Source organism: Mizuhopecten yessoensis, unplaced genomic scaffold (assembly GCF_002113885.1).
Source record: "Mizuhopecten yessoensis strain PY_sf001 unplaced genomic scaffold, ASM211388v2 scaffold6863, whole genome shotgun sequence".
Classification (NCBI taxonomy): domain Eukaryota; kingdom Metazoa; phylum Mollusca; class Bivalvia; order Pectinida; family Pectinidae; genus Mizuhopecten; species Mizuhopecten yessoensis.
The window spans coordinates 1,499,719-1,516,148 of NW_018406762.1; the positions used below are offsets into that span (position 1 = coordinate 1,499,719).

General features: G+C 35.0%; 1 protein-coding gene across 5 annotated transcripts in view; it reads left to right on the forward strand.

The window, feature by feature from the left end:
* LOC110452764 (methyltransferase-like protein 24) overlaps positions 1-16,430 on the forward strand; it is a 38,506-nt gene that overhangs the window by 18,620 nt on the left and 3,456 nt on the right. For 4 of the 5 annotated variants that reach the window (XM_021501440.1, XM_021501437.1, XM_021501438.1 and 1 more), the window contains 5 exons: positions 2,594-2,704; positions 3,514-3,724; positions 12,932-13,051; positions 13,478-13,549; positions 15,057-15,228. In XM_021501440.1, the coding sequence (XP_021357115.1) occupies positions 2,599-2,704; positions 3,514-3,724; positions 12,932-13,051; positions 13,478-13,549; positions 15,057-15,228 (681 nt within the window). In that variant the 5' untranslated portion in view covers positions 2,594-2,598. The remainder of the gene's footprint in view (positions 1-2,593; positions 2,705-3,513; positions 3,725-12,931; positions 13,052-13,477; positions 13,550-15,056; positions 15,229-16,430) is intronic. The other variant, XM_021501441.1, reaches the window with a different exon arrangement.

A 16,430-nucleotide genomic window follows, 5' to 3' on the forward strand; every position in this document is an offset into this window, starting at 1 on the left:
GAACTTTAAGGTTCCAGGAAGACACCTCTCTCTTTAAAGGTTTTCCCCTTTTTTACTATTCTAGTCAACAAGTCAAATACCAACCTCACTCCAAAATAACATTGACAAACACAGCCGTATGGAGTTTCAATCAAAATATCAACAAGATGTATTTACTGCTTTTACGTGACCATCAATCCATTGGATAAACGTACGGATAGATCCCCTTACAAAGACCTTACGAAGGAGTTACGATGACGGACATATGTTTAAGGAAACAGCGTCCGTAAAGTGGGTTATAATTCAACTGTATACACGCGTTTTAAATCCATATCATAAATCGTAAGAACCTGTTTTTTTCATTTTTTGTTATTTGCTTTTTTAAAAGCCCGATGTCGCTTAAGAGCTTTATCTCAAGAACCTCGAATTCATGATTGCACTAGCAACGCGAGTGTTTCAAGATCATAACCATTAGAAACAAATAAGTTACGTGCTACTCTGTTAGCTCTGCTGTTGTTTTTTCCTCTTTTTGTTGTTTACTTTTTGATATGATCCTATCGCTTCAGAGTGTAAATCTGAAGAACTTTCTCGAAATCATGATTGCGTCAGTGGTGTAGGCATTTCTATCAGCATTGCCATACTAAAACATTAACCTATGAATTTACTTCAATGGTGATATACGGGACAATTAACCAAGCCTGTAGAATGTTCGGTACTGATACGGCAGTTCAAAGATTCATTGTGTACTTGGTAGAAAGGATTTGACTGACGGTGAAGCAGAAAGGTTTTAAAGGTTACGGGGTATTTCGTTTCTTTAAACAAATGTTTCTCAATGTTTGAGTTTTCTTATCTTTTACCAAACAAAACCGGCGATAAAGTTACATAAAAAGGTTATCACAAGAGAATACAAACTGTTAGAAACGTTATGGATTTATCAGCTAGGTAAGTTGACAAAAGCCTGGTGGTCCGTCTGCAGTATATTATGACGTGATATTAAGAGATACTCTTCAACATAAGGCACTGGCCCTGAATCGAGTGTTGGGGCCGTATCAAATGGTTTAGTTTTTAGTTTTGAGGAATAAAATGATGTACTTTAACTCAAATCTTTCATTATGGCGATTTTGGTACTTAAGTTCTTTCTTGTTTCTGGTTAAAAAAGTTAAAAAAAATAGAAACTTTTTTTTTGAAGATGGCGTCACACATATGAAGATAAAAATACTACTCAAGCAACAACCAATATTAAAAATATCTTTGAATTAAAATAAACGAGAAAGTCATTTGTTAAATAGCATTTGTTTTTATATATTTTTTTATGTCACATGACCAATCCTTTTAGAGACGAGAAATAAGCAAAAGCTTGTAGCTTGTTTTCCAATCCGTTGATACTACACTTGTACCATGATTTAAATGTAAATGGTGGTTATACTATTGCTAAAACTTAATACTGGGATGATGAATAAAGTAAACATTAAATATTGTTTGCTCGATTTCCTAAGGAAAGTATATGTATAAACAATGCAAAATTTGGAGAACGGCTACCATGTTCTGACGGAACTATCTTAAGCCTCGACAACGGATGTTGGTTCTTCATGTCACTCTTGTCACGTTTGTATTTCCATGCTATGTCAACTGGATAATGGGAGAAATTCCCACACACGTATTTATCACAGTAGATTACATACACTTACAAAATTCAACATTTGTAAAAAATAATATTTTTTTCTCAACAGACCCCTCCCCCACCCAGATATATTTAGCGCCTAGGGTACAGCTATGAGCATTGGATTGATTGCTTAATCTATTCACATTCAGTCTTAAACGTCAGCTATTTGCTTTTGTGTTCATCACCGCTTTATGACTTAACACCCACTATGCATTTATATACTACTAGGTGCCATTAATGACATGGCATTTCTTTTGATAAATTGTTATAATAGATAAAGTGATTAATCCTCTTAATGATAATTACCAATGAAAAGGCGCTGTGACAGAAGCATTTCATACCTGTATATAATATTACTGTTGAACATCATACTTGCTTGCATATGATTGGTATTAAATCACACACTATTTTACCCGATGATTGCTGTTTGAGCAACTTTCGTTTTTGCTTTATTCATGCTTAAAGAACGTGGCATGGTTTGGAAAGCAGTTCATTGCAATTGACTATTTCATCAATGCACAAACAGTGCATGTCTGCTAAACTGATAACTATGTAATATGCAAATGAGATAGTTCTCCTCGTACTGGATTCAAAAGTTTTTGAGTAGATTATTGAAGCAATTGAACCAGAAAACAACAATTTGCATGCAGTGTGTCTACTCTTTAACCATTGTTTTGTTTTGATGGGGATAGTAATCATTAAGTTATACCTGGCTATTTAATAAGTGTGAATGTTCTTAAGATTGTCTCATGCAATCATAGCACTGACTCGTACAGGCAAGTTTCTGATTGGGATACAACAGGGCCCATTGTACTGGTCACTGCCATCAGGACATACATATAATTGACCCAATTGCTTAACGAAATGTTCAAACTCAGCTCTTTTTAAATATAGGATGTGAGGTAATATTGCATTAAAGTAACATTTATTTTTCACTATTTTTCGTTATAGTGGGGATGACAATGAACGCAATTGGTAAAATTGCACTGGCAGCATGCTTCTCCATGGTGATGCTGTACTTTGTATTGTATGTAGGACAGTTCTCCCTCACTCCTAGTACAGGTGAGTACAATTAAACCTAGGGTACATGTAAATAAACTTAAACCTAGTAGTACAAGTACTTTTTGCAAGTACAATAACCCCTATTACAGGTAAGCGTAAGTACAGGTAAGTTCAATAACACCTAGTACAGGTTAGGATAATTACATTTGGTACAGGTAAGTATAACATTTGGTATGGTAAAGGTAAGTCGTAAAAAATTGTACTCTACTGCCATGAGTGTTCATTTTCTTCAAGAGGTACCATTGTGGCCTTGAATGCCTTCTCCATCAACCCAACCAATTTGAAGACTTTTTTTTGGATTAAGGTCTACTTTTTAAGTCAAAAGCAAGAATCTTTCGTAGCAATATTGGAACTATATTTTATTGCATAAAGAAATGCATATGAAAAGTTCCTGAGATGAGTGACATTCAAACGCCACATAGAACTTTGTGTTATGATAAAAGACGGATTCTAGATTTTTTAACCGAGTAAGAAGATTAAAGAAAACTGCTTATTTCCTTTCTTTAGGATTTGACAAAACAAACGTAACCCTACATTGAAAAACGCATCCTTGGTAGGCTCTTGTTTGGACATACCAGCATGATATCTCAGGGTTTGGATTTCTTTGTCATTCACTAAAGATAGCCTAAAAATCTTCTTTTGTCTAAATTAGGCAACAACCTTCTGGAATGCATGAGGAATTTCTCTCCTTCCCTTTTGAATACAAAGAAAGTGTCTCTAAACAATGTCATATATTATTCCTAGGCGTTCATTTTGTCAGATATAAAACCCTGGTTATTATTTACGAATCTATTTCTTGTTCTTTTCAGATATAATTGTCTGTCCGTCAGAAAACAAAGACATATTTATTAACAGTTTGGCTCCTCTTGCAGCGAATAATTCCGAAAGTAGGACAAAGCCGACATCTGTACCAGTTGTGCCGGTCCACGCTAGTGACTGGAATGAGAATCGCCCTACTTACGATTTGAACCGGTCTGTCGTCCAGACTGATTGGTTCACCGCAGCTTCGTTCCTAGAACTGTAAGCATGTCTAGATACATTAATTAAGTATACTTAACGTTCTGGGAACTTTAAACATGTGTAGATACCTTAAATTAAGTATAATTGACGTTCTGGGAACTTTAAGTACATGTATGTGTAGATACCTGTATCTATGTATACGTCACGTTCTGGGAACTGTAAGTATGTGTAGATACCTTTAACTATGTATACGTCACGTTCTGGGAACTGTAGGTATGTGTAGATACCTTTAATTATGTATACTTCACGTTCTGGGACTGTAAATATGTGTAGATATCTTTAATTATATATACTTCACGTTCTGGGACTGTAAGTATGTGTAGATATCTTTTACTATGTATACGTCACGTTCTGGGACTGTAAGTATGTGTAGATATCTTTAACTATGTATACTTCACGTTCTGGGACTGTAAGTATGTGTAGATATCTTTAACTATGTATACTTCACGTTCTGGGACTGTAAGTATGTGTAGATATCTTTAACTATGTATACTTCACGTTCTGGGACTGTAAGTATGTGTAGATATCTTTAACTATGTATACTTCACGTTCTGGGACTGTAAGTATGTGTAGATATCTTTAACTATGTATACTTCACGTTCTGGGACTGTAAGTATGTGTAGATATCTTTAACTATGTATACTTCACGTTCTGGGACTGTAAGTATGTGTAGATATCTTTAACTATGTATACTTCACGTTCTGGGACTGTAAGTATGTGTAGATATCTTTAACTATGTATACTTCACGTTCTGGGACTGTAAGTATGTGTAGATATCTTTAACTATGTATACTTCACGTTCTGGGACTGTAAGTATGTGTAGATATCTTTAACTATGTATACTTCACGTTCTGGGACTGTAAGTATGTGTAGATATCTTTAACTATGTATACTTCACGTTCTGGGACTGTAAGTATGTGTAGATATCTTTAACTATGTATACTTCACGTTCTGGGACTGTAAGTATGTGTAGATATCTTTAACTATGTATACTTCACGTTCTGGGACTGTAAGTATGTGTAGATATCTTTAACTATGTATACTTCACGTTCTGGGACTGTAAGTATGTGTAGATATCTTTAACTATGTATACTTCACGTTCTGGGACTGTAAGTATGTGTAGATATCTTTAACTATGTATACTTCACGTTCTGGGACTGTAAGTATGTGTAGATATCTTTAACTATGTATACTTCACGTTCTGGGACTGTAAGTATGTGTAGATATCTTTAACTATGTATACTTCACGTTCTGGGACTGTAAGTATGTGTAGATATCTTTAACTATGTATACTTCACGTTCTGGGACTGTAAGTATGTGTAGATATCTTTAACTATGTATACTTCACGTTCTGGGACTGTAAGTATGTGTAGATATCTTTAACTATGTATACTTCACGTTCTGGGACTGTAAGTATGTGTAGATATCTTTAACTATGTATACTTCACGTTCTGGGACTGTAAGTATGTGTAGATATCTTTAACTATGTATACTTCACGTTCTGGGACTGTAAGTATGTGTAGATATCTTTAACTATGTATACTTCACGTTCTGGGACTGTAAGTATGTGTAGATATCTTTAACTATGTATACTTCACGTTCTGGGACTGTAAGTATGTGTAGATATCTTTAACTATGTATACTTCACGTTCTGGGACTGTAAGTATGTGTAGATATCTTTAACTATGTATACTTCACGTTCTGGGACTGTAAGTATGTGTAGATATCTTTAACTATGTATACTTCACGTTCTGGGACTGTAAGTATGTGTAGATATCTTTAACTATGTATACTTCACGTTCTGGGACTGTAAGTATGTGTAGATATCTTTAACTATGTATACTTCACGTTCTGGGACTGTAAGTATGTGTAGATATCTTTAACTATGTATACTTCACGTTCTGGGACTGTAAGTATGTGTAGATATCTTTAACTATGTATACTTCACGTTCTGGGACTGTAAGTATGTGTAGATATCTTTAACTATGTATACTTCACGTTCTGGGACTGTAAGTATGTGTAGATATCTTTAACTATGTATACTTCACGTTCTGGGACTGTAAGTATGTGTAGATATCTTTAACTATGTATACTTCACGTTCTGGGACTGTAAGTATGTGTAGATATCTTTAACTATGTATACTTCACGTTCTGGGACTGTAAGTATGTGTAGATATCTTTAACTATGTATACTTCACGTTCTGGGACTGTAAGTATGTGTAGATATCTTTAACTATGTATACTTCACGTTCTGGGACTGTAAGTATGTGTAGATATCTTTAACTATGTATACTTCACGTTCTGGGACTGTAAGTATGTGTAGATATCTTTAACTATGTATACTTCACGTTCTGGGACTGTAAGTATGTGTAGATATCTTTAACTATGTATACTTCACGTTCTGGGACTGTAAGTATGTGTAGATATCTTTAACTATGTATACTTCACGTTCTGGGACTGTAAGTATGTGTAGATATCTTTAACTATGTATACTTCACGTTCTGGGACTGTAAGTATGTGTAGATATCTTTAACTATGTATACTTCACGTTCTGGGACTGTAAGTATGTGTAGATATCTTTAACTATGTATACTTCACGTTCTGGGACTGTAAGTATGTGTAGATATCTTTAACTATGTATACTTCACGTTCTGGGACTGTAAGTATGTGTAGATATCTTTAACTATGTATACTTCACGTTCTGGGACTGTAAGTATGTGTAGATATCTTTAACTATGTATACTTCACGTTCTGGGACTGTAAGTATGTGTAGATATCTTTAACTATGTATACTTCACGTTCTGGGACTGTAAGTATGTGTAGATATCTTTAACTATGTATACTTCACGTTCTGGGACTGTAAGTATGTGTAGATATCTTTAACTATGTATACTTCACGTTCTGGGACTGTAAGTATGTGTAGATATCTTTAACTATGTATACTTCACGTTCTGGGACTGTAAGTATGTGTAGATATCTTTAACTATGTATACTTCACGTTCTGGGACTGTAAGTATGTGTAGATATCTTTAACTATGTATACTTCACGTTCTGGGACTGTAAGTATGTGTAGATATCTTTAACTATGTATACTTCACGTTCTGGGACTGTAAGTATGTGTAGATATCTTTAACTATGTATACTTCACGTTCTGGGACTGTAAGTATGTGTAGATATCTTTAACTATGTATACTTCACGTTCTGGGACTGTAAGTATGTGTAGATATCTTTAACTATGTATACTTCACGTTCTGGGACTGTAAGTATGTGTAGATATCTTTAACTATGTATACTTCACGTTCTGGGACTGTAAGTATGTGTAGATATCTTTAACTATGTATACTTCACGTTCTGGGACTGTAAGTATGTGTAGATATCTTTAACTATGTATACTTCACGTTCTGGGACTGTAAGTATGTGTAGATATCTTTAACTATGTATACTTCACGTTCTGGGACTGTAAGTATGTGTAGATATCTTTAACTATGTATACTTCACGTTCTGGGACTGTAAGTATGTGTAGATATCTTTAACTATGTATACTTCACGTTCTGGGACTGTAAGTATGTGTAGATATCTTTAACTATGTATACTTCACGTTCTGGGACTGTAAGTATGTGTAGATATCTTTAACTATGTATACTTCACGTTCTGGGACTGTAAGTATGTGTAGATATCTTTAACTATGTATACTTCACGTTCTGGGACTGTAAGTATGTGTAGATATCTTTAACTATGTATACTTCACGTTCTGGGACTGTAAGTATGTGTAGATATCTTTAACTATGTATACTTCACGTTCTGGGACTGTAAGTATGTGTAGATATCTTTAACTATGTATACTTCACGTTCTGGGACTGTAAGTATGTGTAGATATCTTTAACTATGTATACTTCACGTTCTGGGACTGTAAGTATGTGTAGATATCTTTAACTATGTATACTTCACGTTCTGGGACTGTAAGTATGTGTAGATATCTTTAACTATGTATACTTCACGTTCTGGGACTGTAAGTATGTGTAGATATCTTTAACTATGTATACTTCACGTTCTGGGACTGTAAGTATGTGTAGATATCTTTAACTATGTATACTTCACGTTCTGGGACTGTAAGTATGTGTAGATATCTTTAACTATGTATACTTCACGTTCTGGGACTGTAAGTATGTGTAGATATCTTTAACTATGTATACTTCACGTTCTGGGACTGTAAGTATGTGTAGATATCTTTAACTATGTATACTTCACGTTCTGGGACTGTAAGTATGTGTAGATATCTTTAACTATGTATACTTCACGTTCTGGGACTGTAAGTATGTGTAGATATCTTTAACTATGTATACTTCACGTTCTGGGACTGTAAGTATGTGTAGATATCTTTAACTATGTATACTTCACGTTCTGGGACTGTAAGTATGTGTAGATATCTTTAACTATGTATACTTCACGTTCTGGGACTGTAAGTATGTGTAGATATCTTTAACTATGTATACTTCACGTTCTGGGACTGTAAGTATGTGTAGATATCTTTAACTATGTATACTTCACGTTCTGGGACTGTAAGTATGTGTAGATATCTTTAACTATGTATACTTCACGTTCTGGGACTGTAAGTATGTGTAGATATCTTTAACTATGTATACTTCACGTTCTGGGACTGTAAGTATGTGTAGATATCTTTAACTATGTATACTTCACGTTCTGGGACTGTAAGTATGTGTAGATATCTTTAACTATGTATACTTCACGTTCTGGGACTGTAAGTATGTGTAGATATCTTTAACTATGTATACTTCACGTTCTGGGACTGTAAGTATGTGTAGATATCTTTAACTATGTATACTTCACGTTCTGGGACTGTAAGTATGTGTAGATATCTTTAACTATGTATACTTCACGTTCTGGGACTGTAAGTATGTGTAGATATCTTTAACTATGTATACTTCACGTTCTGGGACTGTAAGTATGTGTAGATATCTTTAACTATGTATACTTCACGTTCTGGGACTGTAAGTATGTGTAGATATCTTTAACTATGTATACTTCACGTTCTGGGACTGTAAGTATGTGTAGATATCTTTAACTATGTATACTTCACGTTCTGGGACTGTAAGTATGTGTAGATATCTTTAACTATGTATACTTCACGTTCTGGGACTGTAAGTATGTGTAGATATCTTTAACTATGTATACTTCACGTTCTGGGACTGTAAGTATGTGTAGATATCTTTAACTATGTATACTTCACGTTCTGGGACTGTAAGTATGTGTAGATATCTTTAACTATGTATACTTCACGTTCTGGGACTGTAAGTATGTGTAGATATCTTTAACTATGTATACTTCACGTTCTGGGACTGTAAGTATGTGTAGATATCTTTAACTATGTATACTTCACGTTCTGGGACTGTAAGTATGTGTAGATATCTTTAACTATGTATACTTCACGTTCTGGGACTGTAAGTATGTGTAGATATCTTTAACTATGTATACTTCACGTTCTGGGACTGTAAGTATGTGTAGATATCTTTAACTATGTATACTTCACGTTCTGGGACTGTAAGTATGTGTAGATATCTTTAACTATGTATACTTCACGTTCTGGGACTGTAAGTATGTGTAGATATCTTTAACTATGTATACTTCACGTTCTGGGACTGTAAGTATGTGTAGATATCTTTAACTATGTATACTTCACGTTCTGGGACTGTAAGTATGTGTAGATATCTTTAACTATGTATACTTCACGTTCTGGGACTGTAAGTATGTGTAGATATCTTTAACTATGTATACTTCACGTTCTGGGACTGTAAGTATGTGTAGATATCTTTAACTATGTATACTTCACGTTCTGGGACTGTAAGTATGTGTAGATATCTTTAACTATGTATACTTCACGTTCTGGGACTGTAAGTATGTGTAGATATCTTTAACTATGTATACTTCACGTTCTGGGACTGTAAGTATGTGTAGATATCTTTAACTATGTATACTTCACGTTCTGGGACTGTAAGTATGTGTAGATATCTTTAACTATGTATACTTCACGTTCTGGGACTGTAAGTATGTGTAGATATCTTTAACTATGTATACTTCACGTTCTGGGACTGTAAGTATGTGTAGATATCTTTAACTATGTATACTTCACGTTCTGGGACTGTAAGTATGTGTAGATATCTTTAACTATGTATACTTCACGTTCTGGGACTGTAAGTATGTGTAGATATCTTTAACTATGTATACTTCACGTTCTGGGACTGTAAGTATGTGTAGATATCTTTAACTATGTATACTTCACGTTCTGGGACTGTAAGTATGTGTAGATATCTTTAACTATGTATACTTCACGTTCTGGGACTGTAAGTATGTGTAGATATCTTTAACTATGTATACTTCACGTTCTGGGACTGTAAGTATGTGTAGATATCTTTAACTATGTATACTTCACGTTCTGGGACTGTAAGTATGTGTAGATATCTTTAACTATGTATACTTCACGTTCTGGGACTGTAAGTATGTGTAGATATCTTTAACTATGTATACTTCACGTTCTGGGACTGTAAGTATGTGTAGATATCTTTAACTATGTATACTTCACGTTCTGGGACTGTAAGTATGTGTAGATATCTTTAACTATGTATACTTCACGTTCTGGGACTGTAAGTATGTGTAGATATCTTTAACTATGTATACTTCACGTTCTGGGACTGTAAGTATGTGTAGATATCTTTAACTATGTATACTTCACGTTCTGGGACTGTAAGTATGTGTAGATATCTTTAACTATGTATACTTCACGTTCTGGGACTGTAAGTATGTGTAGATATCTTTAACTATGTATACTTCACGTTCTGGGACTGTAAGTATGTGTAGATACCTTCAACCATGTATACTTCACGTTCTGGGACTGTAAGTATGTGTAGATATCTTTAACTATGTATACTTCACGTTCTGGGAAGGAACTGTAAGTATGTGTAGATACCTTAAATCAAGTATAATTAACGTTCATAGAACTGTAAGCATATGTAGATACCTTAAATTAAGAACAATTAACGTTCCTGGAACTGTAAGTATGTGTAGATACCTTCAAAGAATATAATTAACGTTCCTAGAATTCTAAGCATGTGAAGATACATTGAAGTAAGTATAATTAACGTTCCTGGAACTGTAAGTGTGTGTAGATACCTTACATTAAGTATATTTAACGTTCCTAGAACTGTCAGAATGTATTGATACATTTAAAGAAGTATAATTAACGTTTTAGGAACTGTAAGTGTGTGTAGATACCTTAAATTAAATATAATAAAGTTCCTAGAACTGTTAGAATGTATAGATACATTTAAAGAAGTATAATTAACGTTCCTAGAACTGTTAGCATATCTAGATACTTGCCATTAAATATAATTAACGTTTTAGGAACTGTAAGTGTGTGTAGATACCTTAAATTAAATTAGTAAACGTTCCTAGAAATGTTAGAATGTATAGATACATTTAAAGAAGTATAAATTGTAATGGTCTGGGAACTGTAAGTATGTGTAGATGCCTTTAATTAGGATTAACTTCTATAGATTGTTTTTTGGGGTTGACTGCTAATTCTACCCGTCGTAGCATTTTAGGTCAGTATGTGACTTACTGGGAGTAGCATTTCAGTATTTCGATACCCACTTCATACTAATTGACCATTTTTCTCACTCTTCTTAACCAGATTTTATAAGTAATACCCAACTCTGACCTTGCTAACGCTACAATAACAAAGTAGGTTTAAGGATTTATTTGGATCAGTTTTCAATAGGAAAGTAAAGGTTATAATATTACAGTTTACTTCCATCAGTAACAACTCCATATTAAATACAAGAAATTCTTTTGATGAAAATGTATTCTTCCTCCGATCAAAATGACACGTTACTGACATCACATATCACATAGAGATAAGCCATTCCGTTTCAAACCGTCAGACGACTACATTAACATTAAACGTTTTATAGACTTAGTTCTTAGGAATTATAGACGTACTTCTTATAAATAGGAAGAAAGAGTCCTACACGAGTGATGTCTTTGAAATGAGATACAAGTGCCTCGCTTATACAGAAATTCGTTATCATATCCCGTTAGGTCCTATCTGTAGGGACCACTTTGAATGTTGGCATCACTCGTACACGGTTGTTGAGGTTTTGATGAAAGAATAATTGTTTTCGCTTGAAACGAAGTAAATTAGAACTCTACAAAACTGTTTCACTGTTAACTGAAGTTTTACCGATATTGGACGTGTTAAGTAATAAGTATCACGTCTTGTGTATACGTTTTGGCATTACTGCAGGTGTTCGGTTAAGTAGTTCGATTTATCAAACGTGTCCCCTGTTTCCGATCGTGCCTTCTCTAAAAGCTATCACCTGTATGTATTACGATAAAGGCGACCCGATAGCATTCATAGGTTTGACCCAGTCATATTATCTCTAGCATGTCAAGCAATATCAGTGAGGTTCGTCAAACAGTAGTGCTAAACGGATAAATCCCTGAATTTTCATCATTTGTTTACACTAAATATTAGTGTGTCCACATACTTGGTAATTTTTAGCGCTCCCTGAAACGAATTATGATTTCCACTGTGTGATCAGTTCCTCGTAACACACTACTCCAATTGAGTCCGATATAGGAGAAGCCCGGGGCTGATATCGAGACCTTCGGTCTGGTAAGGTGTAGTTCAAAATTGTCTTACTTCTTTTAGAGTAAAAGGTTATTTAGTTGCCTTCGTCACTTTACAGGACACAAGGGTCAAATGTGCAAACAATCTTTCAGCCAATTTTTCTGTATGCCCAAGAGGCTAATATCATGATATTGGTTATGAAGTATGCTGGCGTTAGGGGCTTTTACTAGTGATTACTGTTCAGTCATTCGTTTGTCCTCCAAATTATTAAAACTAATTAAAAAAGCATTGTTTTGCGTGACCTTCAAAGAAGTGCTTGTTTCCGAATCGTTGCTGATTAGGTTGGTATCTAACATGTATGGTATATTGCCACACATAAATTCAGTTTAAACTAACTAATACAGTTGGCTCAGCTTTCTATGAAGCATGATTGGGAAGAGGGAAACATATGTTTTATATAACGGAAGAGTAGTGTATCCCCTGATGCTAAGGGGCAGAGTTCTCTTGTAAATATCAAATCTTTAGAAGAACACATACATTTGGACTTTTTTGGCCATTTTCAGTGACTTTCGTCGGAGACCGAGAGAATACCTATGTCAAAATTCCAGTATGATGGGTAACTGGTATGTGTGTTTGGACGGAAAGTTCTTCCCAGACGACCCCTGCCTCGTATACTCCTTCGGGTAAGCATTTTCTTTCCCGTCACGTTTTTATCCATGTCTCAATGATTTCTTCGGATAAGCAGGATTTATTTGTAATAAAAGATTGTATTTATGCACTTTAGGAATGTCTCTCGTCATTTTGCCTCTCAAAACTCCTATATGTGATAACAAAATAAAATTGTATCTGCTCACTGATAAATGTATATGACCTTCTACATAAATCGAAATGATTCGTTCTAAGGACAGAATTATTACTGTAGTAGATAAAGGTGAATATCTAAATACACTATAGGTTTAATTTTGAGTAGATCATGCTTAATCGTGCCCGGACTGAAAGTCACAGGTGGTGCCATCATGCAAACAATTTATAAATAGTTCCCGCTGGATCACTTCTTATATTTCTACCTACGCCATAATTATAATATTTTCCTGTGCTATTCTTTTCAGGATTGGGAATGATTTTTCATTCGACGACGCTATGGCCTATCAAGGTTGTGAAGTGCACTCATTTGACCCCAGGTGTGTTCAGGAATCTTCACGTCGTACTAGATTTACCATTGTTATCTATAACTGACACAAAAATTGACTTTAGTAATCGTTCGTTACGTAGCCACATTTCTATTAGCGTGTCAGTAGGTTAAAAGATCTGACCTAACTTTGATGTAAAAATGTACACTATTCATCCCTAATGGTACACTACTATGATATTTCTAATCCCCCGAAGTTACCGTAACCTTTTAAGTAGTGGCACTGGGCATGATTTACACGCGTTCCTAATTATCAATTTCAGATTGAATCAGTATTCCACTTCCTTTTGAAATTCACATAATTGGAATAAGTTTTATGCACCTGGAATGTTTTTCAGGCCACAATGATCTTTTTGAGAATTACATAATATACATACTTTACAAAAGTATTTCGAAAATATGAGATTTACAAGTAACTCCGCTATTTACTGCAATATATGAAACAAACGGGTTTTTGGTGCTACCTTTCTGTCTCAACAGTAATTTAGATCAATTTGGATTGCTACCTTTTTTACTGTTAGCACCACCATGAGTACTGGCAGAACGAAACAGCTGTATGATAAATTACAAATCATGTTTGCATAATGTACTTATTACCTAATTGTACAGGTGCAATCACGTGTACGTGTCTTTATGATTAAAGGTAGCATTGTACAGGGGGTCGCTATGAACAGTATCATTAAAGTAAAAATATTTCGGACCAATTTCAAATGGTCGTTAAAGACAGCGGTCGTTAATGCAGGTTTGAATGTATATTTCCAGGCTGTATAAAATCTTTGAAGATTTGGTATCGGAGGCAATACTAAATTCAAATTCATTAAAATTTGATTATCAACATTCTAAACAAATCTGTTTTCCTTTGTGCCACCAAGAGTATAACTGTATACCCAGATAGCAGACATACGTTGGCCCAATGTATCAGGGTTGGTTGGGCCATCGTTGGAAATGACGTTGGGCCCACATCCTTTTGCAAATCGGCCCAATGTTGGCCCAGCATGTTGGATCAACGTTGGGGCAACAACTACTTAATGTGGATACAACGTTGGGCCAACGTTGTGCCAACTATAAAACTATGTTGGGTCAACGATGGGTCAATGCTTAATTGTGGTGCATATATGACGTTGGCCCACATTTGTTATAGACAGCGGTCGTTAATGCATGTTTGAATGTATATTTTCAAGCTGTATAAAATCTTTGAAGATTTGGTATCGGAGGCAACATTAAATTCAAATTCATTAGAATTTGATTATCAACATTCTAAACAAATCTGTAACATAACACACACACACACACACACACACACACACACACACACACAGCTACATTTTGCTAAAAAAGCATTACACTGCCTCATACAGCTGTTTCGTCCTTTGACTAATCGGTGATGCTGGGGGGCAAAATAATATGTCAATAATACATATGAAACATTACAGATTTCTTTTACTATAAGGTTTGTCATCAGATCCAAATCATAAATAGGTCCACTTTTATTTTGTCAGCATGGGAGTAAAGGACTATATCAGGAATTCTACGGTGCATTTCCATGACATTGGTCTAGGTGGCACGGTCATTGAGAACTTTGACGCGCGAAAGGATATGTATGTACGGGAAAAACAGACCTGGACAATTATGACGTTAGGATCAATTATGGCGGCTTTAGGACATAAGGATGTAAGTATGATTGATAACAGACGTGTCTGTTGTTTGTTGATCCTATCACTTCTGTTTCTCTATGACAACAGATGTGGACATACACAACATGGATAATACAACAATAGATCATCTATTTGCGACATTGGCAAAGTTAACCAAAGTTCAAGAGGGGAAATCTCCAACTAACTTCAGTGAAGATTCCGTAGTTCAGTTAAGTTATATAGATAGAAACAACATAAGTCACCACATATAATTAAGTTATAAGAAAGGGAAAGGAACAATTTAAAAATCAAATCTGTCCTAAGCATATCAAGAGGATAGAAAAGTAGATTTTGCAGGCCTAAGCGCCCCATCATTGGTCGTGTCGTGAAATCTTCTTATGTCCTTGTTATTTCGTACGTGATTGTTCTCTCAAAATATAAAAGGGTCAGTCATCTGCATTGCGTCATTTCCAGACGGTATGTTTACAGATGTCCTGTGTTTTAACACTTATTCGCTAATAATGAGACAAGATGGGTTACCGGAATATTTAGGTCACGACCCCATTCACAGCTCCGACACGAATTGCTCCCATTTCCGGGAGTCTAACCTTCGCCTGTGAAATGTACCAACACACCTGGGCTCAATAACGGACAAAATATTTTAATTTCACAGCCATACAGAGCTTGTACATTTCGTACATGTTATAACGTGTTTAGATAATCCTTATTTTTATATCAAAATACCTAACTCGTAAAGTGACTACTTGTTATGATATATTGACGTTTTGAATATGGAAGGGAAGCAGGTCACAGCAAACTGATCAGTAGGAGGGTCTACTTATACTCCACTACAGCTGTAAATCTTGATATTGACAGTGCCTTATAAGATAAGCATGTCATTGCTCAACTACAGCTGTAAATCTAAATATCAACAGTGCCTTGTAAGGTAAGCATGGCATTACTCCACTACAGTTTTAAATCTAAATATCAACAGTGCCTTGTACGGTAAGCATGGCATTCCTCCACTACAGTTGTAAATCTAAATATCAACAGCGCCTTGTAAGGTAAGCATGTCATTACTCCACTCCAGCTGTAACTCTAAATATCAACAGTGCCTTGTAAGATAAGCATGTAATTACTCCACTACAGTTGTAAATCTAAATAACAACAGTGCCTTGTACGGTAAGCATGTCATTAATCCGCAACAGTTGTAAATCTAAATATCAACAGTGCCGTGTA